Genomic DNA, 7,900 nt, shown 5'->3' on the forward strand with positions numbered 1-7,900 from the left:
TTTTTTTTAGTCTTTATCTTGTGTGTCAACTATGGATTTTTCATAGTTTGCTTCTAATCTTTCAAAGCAAAAATAGTAACCTGAAGGATGTAATCCGTTCACACTAGCATATCTTCTTACAGTAAGATGACTAACTTTATGTATTTTACCAGCTTCTGTTACTCCCTTGTACCTAGCTATAAAATTTTTGTTTTTATCATAAACAAAAACACCTTTTGTAATTTCAATTCTGCTTCTTATTTCTTTAGCCAATAAGTCACATTCTGTAAGGGTTCAATCTTTTATTATAGGGGTATCATCAATGTTAAAAGGAATATTAGTAAAATACCATTCTCCTCTAAACAATGCTTTACTTTTTATATAATTAACGATTGTGGTACTATTCGCACCAACCTTTTTAGACAATGTTCTTACTGAAGGATAAATAGCTATTAAATTTTTATAGGAATCGTAAATGTAAACAGGATTATATGATTTATTTTTAATGATTTGCCTAATACTTTCCATGGTATGACTTTTACCGAAAAAAGGATTGTTCTGACCTGTTAGAGCTTTTACTATTAATGCCTTAGTTTCAGGTGAATGTACCCGATTCTTAGCTAAATTAGAAAGAAGAGTTTTAGTTTCTTCCGTGTGTTTGTACCCTAAAGAAGAATAACCCTTTTTTAATACATTATAATAAGGAAGAATTTGTGTAATATATAGAGTTTCTCTTATAGCTAACTGGTCAGAGTTAACATACTCTAAAATTCAAAAAGAAAAGTTAGAATGGCCATACTTAAGTAAAGCCTTTGTAATAGGCATATTAGAATTTGTTTTACTTTGTAGATAACTATTGTTAAGATAGTTTTTCATTCTAGCAGCTAAATTTATAGAACTTCCTACATAAGTATGGCCATTAATGTTATTTATTAAATAATAAACACCTGATACCTTAGCACATTCTTTAAAAATTCTAGCTCTATCTGATTTAAGATCATCATATACCTTTACAGGTTTTAATTTTCCTTCCTCATTATAAATATTATCACTATCATTCGCACACGGTAATAGTTCTCTAGGGGTAATATCTCTAGGGCTACAAGTACTACGTCAAAAATATTTACTACTACTACGCATATCCTCAGCTTCAGTAGAAACGTACTTTATTAGAGGAGAGCTATTAAGTTCTAAATTGGAATGATTTGGAGTATATTTATTTGTAAAGAAAAATGAAATTAAGAAATTTATTGTGTGGACTATATCTTCTCACAATACTAATGCATAATACATTAGTCTATGAGGACTACGTTTAGTCTCTGGGGTGCAAGGGTATACTATTCTGTTAATAATACAAACAGAATAATTCACCAAGTTACCTGCTGATTGTACAAAATATGAAATTTTTACTATCCCTGCGGGATGAGCCCCATCGGGGATCTTCCCAAAGGGTAAGCCCCTCGGGGCTAGAGATATATTTAGTATTCCTATTGTCAGTACTTCCCAGCATTTAGTAGTGCTTATAACAAGTATAAAAAGTATCTTATAACTTGCAAAGAGAGCTAAGTGGCTTGATAACCCTCCTATAGTAAACATAAATACAAAACCTAATGCAAATAGTAATGATGGTATAAAGTGTAAAGAACCACCATAACAAGTTGCTAATCAAGAGAATATTTTAATACCAGTAGGAACTGCAATAATTAAAGTAGCCGCTGTGAAGTATGCTCTTGTATCTACGTCTAGTCCAACAGTATACATGTGGTGCACAAGGTAAAAACCTTTTGTGGACTATATCTTCATCTTTTAATTAAGTTTATCACCAATTTTTTTTGTAATACTAGTGATTATATTGACCTCTTTACTTAGTTTTCTTATTTCATTAAGTCCTTGTTCTGTAAGGTGAGCCTTGTTTTTTACTAACTCATAAACTGTTACTCATTTGTCAAATGACTCTTGTTTTTTAGTTTTTAATCTAAATCTATAGATATATTCAATTATAAGTGGGACCTTAACAAATGAATTGCTTTCTATTCTATGCATAGTACCAATAGTACCTTTTTTAAGCTTTCTGTTAGTTAAAAACAGATTTAACTGGTCCTTTATAAAGAGCATATTATCCAAGCTATCTTTTTGGTCAATCATAAATCTTAGTTTAACTTGATAGCCTAAAGTCATAGATTTTCTTTTAAAAAGTGTAACATTAAAACAACCTTCTGCATCTATAAATCCTGACAGTCAACTATTATTTAGTATGGGAAGAACATTGTTATTTTTTTCTTCTATATTAACAGTATCTAATCATCTTTTTACTTGGACTTTTCTTTTATCTAAAACCAAGTTACCATTAAATAAAGAAATTAGAACAAGTATACCTTTTTTATCATCAACACGATAACGACTAAAATTACCGTATGTTCTAACCCTACCAATACCTAATGTTTCATGCACATGATTTAGTATAGCAGTTTCTTTTTGAGTTAGTACAAATACAAGACGTTTGTCTTTTCCTGTAAGAAAAGCACCATCACCTTCAGAAAACCCAATAAACCAAGTTAACCAATTGTCAGATACTTGATCAGAATTTTTATCTGATATTTTTCTATATTCATCAAAATTAAAAGATGTTTCGCGTGTAGTCTCTGAGGAGCTTTTGTCCGTTTTTGTATCCTTCGCTACTAAAAAAGAAGATGACACAAAACTAAAATTACCTGCTGATTGAGCATAGCCTATAAGATTTTCACTATTAAAAGTACTTATAGGCACTAAGCTGTTCCAGAATCATATAGCGAAATTTATTACCTTATAGTCACCCATAAGGAAAGCCAGCCATTGACTTCAAACTACAAATCCTAAGATACCAATAGAACACATAGCGTAAACCATACCAAGGTATCCGAACACGCTTTTGTTAGAGTTGGCAGAAATTGTAGTACTTATTATACCAAAACCTGGTATAATTAAAATGTAACAATATTTTGATTAAAGGAATAGCTGTGTATTATAACAGTCTTTTCTCATTAATACTCAAAAACTTTTATATTCTTGTTAGGACTTTATCTTAAGTTGTAGTATTTTCTTCATGACGGTTTATTAAAGATTTAATGATTAGTATTTTGGATAGCCCTTTATCTGTTAAGTGTTGTTTGTCTTGTATTAATCTATATACCTTTCTTCATCTTAAATAGCTTATATGCTTTCTAGATTGTAAGTGATATCGATCAAAATATTCTATAACCCTTTTAGCAGAACCGAAACTAGTAGAACCGTAATAATAGGTATCTTGAGACTTCCTATATCCAATGTTTCCACCTAAGTATTCTTTTATTATATTTAACAATAAAACACTTTTTTGATCTATTTGAAAATTTAATCTTATTTCCGGTTTATTTCTGGTAATACGTTTAATAATTTTTATTTGAAAACTAGCATCCGCATCAGAAAAACCTGCTAATCAGTGGTTATCAAAATTTTTACTTGAATCTATAGTAAAATGAATATTTTGATCTGCATACTTAGTATGACTTAATACATTATTAACTACTTGGTTAAATCTGTGTTCTGTTCTTAATTTACCATTTATCAAGTTAATTATATTTAACATACCCTTTTCATTAGATACAATTAAAAGGTATGCGTTTTTGTCCTTTACTTTTCTTACATTACCGTAACCTAATCTTCCTTTCAAGTAATAGGCTAGAAATGCATCTGGAGAACTAAAAGTTATAACTAATTGTTGAGCTTTACTAAAATGACCATCCCCGTCTATGAATCCTGCTAGATAATAACCTAATTGTTCATTATTTAGAGGCTTCAAATGTTTAGGAACGTGATCTGATACACGTTTAACATTTTCTAAATTTACTACAACTCCGTCGCGTAGAGCCTCTGAGGTTCCATTTTTTATATATAAAATGTTACCGGCTGATTTCCTTCATTGTTCTAACTTTTTTACTGTGCCATATAAGGAGGAGTATTTAGAACTATATAGCGAAGGGGTCCCAGCATACAGCGACGTTAAGAGGCCTACATTCGTAACCTCAGGATGTCCGAAGAATCAGAATAGATGTTGGTATAATATAGGATCACCACCACCTGCTACTTCAAAGAATGAAGTGTTAAAGTTTCTGTCAGTAAGAACCATAGTAATTCCCATTACTGTTGTTGATCTGCTGGATGAAATCCCATAGCTTAAAGTGTTATTCTTTAGCTTAAAAAGTTATTAAAACTTAGTGCAGATACGCAGACACTTTCATGCCTGATCGGACCATATCTTATATTTTTACGTTGTAGAATTTTTGTAAATGATCTCAAGTAAAATCAGTTCTGTAGTTGTTCATACCTGATTTGATATTTACTATTTTTTCCTTTCCTTTATCTGTATTATGCTCCTTTCTACCAAACATATCTACTACTTCCATTCAATCTAAGGAATCTAAATGTTTAGTTCCAAATAGAGGAAATTGTAAAAGATAATTTTTAGCATTAATATTACCTTTAAGGTTAGTAGTTCTAACTCTATACTCAGGTTTTGGTTTATCCGATCTTATTTTTTTTACTTCCGTTTCTAAAAACTCAGCAATATAACTTAAAAATTCTAAATTATCATATCCTTTGTGATCTTCTCGTCTTTGAGATATTTCTAATTTACATTCAAGTTTAGGATATTTACCTGAAAGAGTAGTTCTTACTTGAAAAGAAGCGTCTGCTTCTATAAACCCTGACAGCCATGGATTGGAATGTAAAGGCTCTATAGATACAGAATATTTTTCAATACTGGTTCCTTTAGTTTTATTTAAAAAATCTATTAATTCATTAAGACTATATATTTTAGGTGTTCTCATTTTTCCATTTATTAATGAAATAACGAATAAAATACCTTCATAACTATTTATAGTTAATATATAAGCATCTACCCCTTTTTTTCTAGATAATGAACCTACACCTAATTCTTTTTGAATAAGTAAAGCTAAAGGTAAATCTTTTAAATGAAAAACTATTTGTATAGAAGGATAATTTAACTTACCTTTAGGGGATCTTAAAGTTTTTGGTGAAATTATTGTACCATCACCCTCAATAAGCCCGGTAAGATAATAACTAAAGAGAGATTTATTTAAATTCTTACTATTATTATCAGTATGAATTGATCTAACCGTTGTACATAAAGGAAAGGTTAAAATTTCTAAACTACAACCAAAATATTTTGGCGTATAGCCTCTGAGGTTCTCTAAAAAGTTCAAACTTAATAAATTACCTTCTGATTGCGATATATTTTCATATAACGGTTCCCAGAATACAGCCAAATTTAGAGCCGGCAGAATAAGTTTACCGGCTAAGACAGGTAATGATAATAATAATAAAATAGCTGTAATAACAACTGCTCAAGCAAATAAGATTAGTTTATGTAATCTTATACCAGGACTTCTCATGTTAAATGTAGTTGTCATGACTAAAAATAGTTAAAATAATAACTATTTGTGGACTATATTTTAAGCGTATTAATATACGGTCTTTAACGTGTAGTCTCTGAGGAACCTAATGATAATCAAAATTACTTTTGTTTCCTGCTGATTAAGCATAGCTTACAAGATTTTTACTATTAAGTACTTATAAACACTGAGCTATTCCAGCATACAGTTAAAAATTTTATATGAATCCCATTACAACGTATTTTCTTTCACATATTCACATAAATATCCTTTATATGCTTTACCTAAATCAATGTGTTTAACTAATGTTACTTGAAAGTTTGTTAAATATCTTAAATATGTAAGAAATACATTGAATACTAAATTCGACGAGTAAAATTGATAAAGTAATTACACAAAACAAAAATTAGCCTTTTCGTGTAAATTTCTCTTCTCTATCTCTCTTTAATTTCAAATCTAGTTCTAAGAGAGAAATTTTTTTATACTTAGCTGAAGGCACAAACTCCTTGCTAAACTTGTATTTACCCAAATAGTACGTACCCTTTTTCAAATGTTTTTTTAAAGTAATATAATGTATTCCAACATGAAAAAAATCACTAATTTTCTTTGTATAAAAATACAAAATAGACTTATCCCTATTATACATATATAGGTATTTATTGCTTCTATAAGTGTCCAAAGGTGCAAATTTATTTTCAACATTAATCTTTACTCGTATCAACACGCTTTTTATTCATTGAACTCTTAATCATACTAAGTTTTTCAAGTCCTTCATTATTAAGATGTTCTTTATTTAACATAAGTTCAGAAGCCTTGCAGAAGTCTAAAAAATCTTCAGACTTAATACCCATAATAGGGTACTTTTTAAAAAATGGGATAATAATACTAGTGATATTCTTTAAATCCTCCACAACAAATTCACCTTTATCTTCTTTAAGACGAAGGCGGTAGTTACCACAACCTAGATAGCTAATTAAACTTTTTAATAAGTAGGTATCTCGACTGTGCTGGGGTATTAGAAATTTCAATAGTACTTGAGATCCTGTTTTAGTAGAAGAAGATTTAGCAATACGAATGAAAAAGCATGCTTCTCCAGATGCAAAACCAGCTAATCAATGAGGATCTTTAATTGTTTGCCCTTGCACAACAGGTCTTGGTCTAGGGATAACTTCAGGAAAGGCGGATTTTAATTGACTGGATAAACCTAAATTCAAAGAAGCCTTGTAGGATACAATATCTAAGATTCCCTCATAAGTAAGATGCTTTTTATCATTAACTAGTTTTACAATACTTTTAAATAGCTCAAAGTCCGCTTTTTTTTGAGACACTAAAGGATACATCTCGAAATGTGGTATTACCACATCCATTATATCTTTAATAGAACTTACTCTATATTGTAAACAGTCCTTACCTTGAGGTGCAATATCTCCTACTCCTCCTAAAGAATTTTTAATTAATTCCAACAATGCGACATCTTTTTTATGAAGACCGATAGCTAATCTCGCATCTACCCTTCAACCTGTTTTATTACGAGGTTCTTTACGAATAACTACTATAAATGAACCCTCTGCATCAATAAATCCTGTTAAAAAATTAGGGTTCAATTTTTGGTTTTTTGGGTTAAATTTTGTTGATTTGTCATTAGAACTAGATAGAATGAGAGTAGAATAGTATTTTTTAAACATCACACCATAACTTATAACTTTTATTCTAGTCATATTTATAAGGTGTTTAAATTTAGCAATGTATAGGGTAAGACCCAAATTCATAGCTCCTAAAAGGGAGCTTATACCAGAAAGGTGTAATCCAAAGATAGCTAAGTCCACACTTGGACCACTATGACTTTGTATACCTGATAATGGAGGGTAAAGTGTTCAACCTGTACCTACACCATTTTCTATTCCACCTGCAAATAAGAAAAGAACAATACTAGGTATTAATAATAAGTAACTTATATTATTAAGTCTAGGGAATCCCATATCAGGTCCTCCTAATCCTAATGGAAGTAAGAAGTTACCGAATCCACCAATTAAAGCTGGCATACACTTTATCACTAATTTTCATTAATGCGCGGACTATATCTTTACCTTTAAATAATAAATATTTACTAAGGTATTCACGTGTAGTCTCTGAAGATCCTACTCCATAAAAGCGTTTAATGCTACAATGAGCTAGTAGCATTAAAGTTTTATTTAGTAGTTCCCTGCTAGTTGTCTAATCTTTTAAGATGTTACTGTATTCTGCCGCTTTTCGTTTACCAATAGGTTCCGAAAGTCTGCAGTACTAGTTTTAAAAGCTCTAAAGATGTCCTAGCATACAGTGAAAAGAAAGTAAGGTATTTCTTCCTAACCCGGCCATGCCTTTTTTATATTTAATTCGCTTCACTCTTTCTTACTTTTTTTTTATATATCATGATATATAAAAAAAAGTTCCTCGGCGTCTTGTTTTGGTTTTTTTTTGAATTTTTTCTTAGAAAAATGAAAAAAAAAAAA

At 30.2% G+C, this 7,900-nt stretch overlaps 5 protein-coding genes across 5 annotated transcripts; all 5 read right to left on the reverse strand.

Moving 5' to 3' along the window:
- Positions 1-1,917: 1,917 nt before the first annotated feature.
- Positions 1,918-2,157, reverse strand: COCCADRAFT_112625 (uncharacterized protein; the record flags this gene model as incomplete). The annotated part of the gene is made up of 1 exon (XM_007720421.1): positions 1,918-2,157. The coding sequence occupies one exon, from the start codon at positions 2,155-2,157 to the stop codon at positions 1,918-1,920; it is 240 nt and encodes a 79-aa protein (XP_007718611.1).
- A 123-nt stretch (positions 2,158-2,280) lies between these two features.
- Positions 2,281-2,764, reverse strand: COCCADRAFT_42077 (uncharacterized protein; the record flags this gene model as incomplete). The annotated part of the gene is made up of 2 exons (XM_007720422.1): positions 2,281-2,629; positions 2,736-2,764. 2 exons carry the CDS (start codon positions 2,762-2,764, stop codon positions 2,281-2,283), a joined length of 378 nt encoding a protein of 125 aa, XP_007718612.1.
- Positions 2,765-3,433: 669 nt separating this feature from the next.
- On the reverse strand, positions 3,434-4,385 carry COCCADRAFT_42079 (uncharacterized protein; the record flags this gene model as incomplete). Its single annotated transcript, XM_007720423.1, has 2 exons — positions 3,434-3,867; positions 4,322-4,385. 2 exons carry the CDS (start codon positions 4,383-4,385, stop codon positions 3,434-3,436), a joined length of 498 nt encoding a protein of 165 aa, XP_007718613.1.
- Positions 4,386-4,400: 15 nt separating this feature from the next.
- On the reverse strand, positions 4,401-5,330 carry COCCADRAFT_112617 (uncharacterized protein; the record flags this gene model as incomplete). The annotated part of the gene is made up of 1 exon (XM_007720424.1): positions 4,401-5,330. A coding segment is annotated over one exon (930 nt), but the record flags the coding sequence as incomplete, so codon positions are not given.
- Positions 5,331-5,360: 30 nt separating this feature from the next.
- On the reverse strand, positions 5,361-7,450 carry COCCADRAFT_42081 (uncharacterized protein; the record flags this gene model as incomplete). Its single annotated transcript, XM_007720425.1, has 3 exons — positions 5,361-5,428; positions 7,168-7,260; positions 7,294-7,450. The coding sequence occupies 3 exons, from the start codon at positions 7,448-7,450 to the stop codon at positions 5,361-5,363; spliced, it is 318 nt and encodes a 105-aa protein (XP_007718615.1).
- Positions 7,451-7,900: the final 450 nt, after the last annotated feature.

The sequence above is a fragment of the Bipolaris zeicola genome (genome assembly GCF_000523435.1).
Source record: "Bipolaris zeicola 26-R-13 unplaced genomic scaffold scaffold_475, whole genome shotgun sequence".
NCBI lineage: Eukaryota > Fungi > Ascomycota > Dothideomycetes > Pleosporales > Pleosporaceae > Bipolaris > Bipolaris zeicola.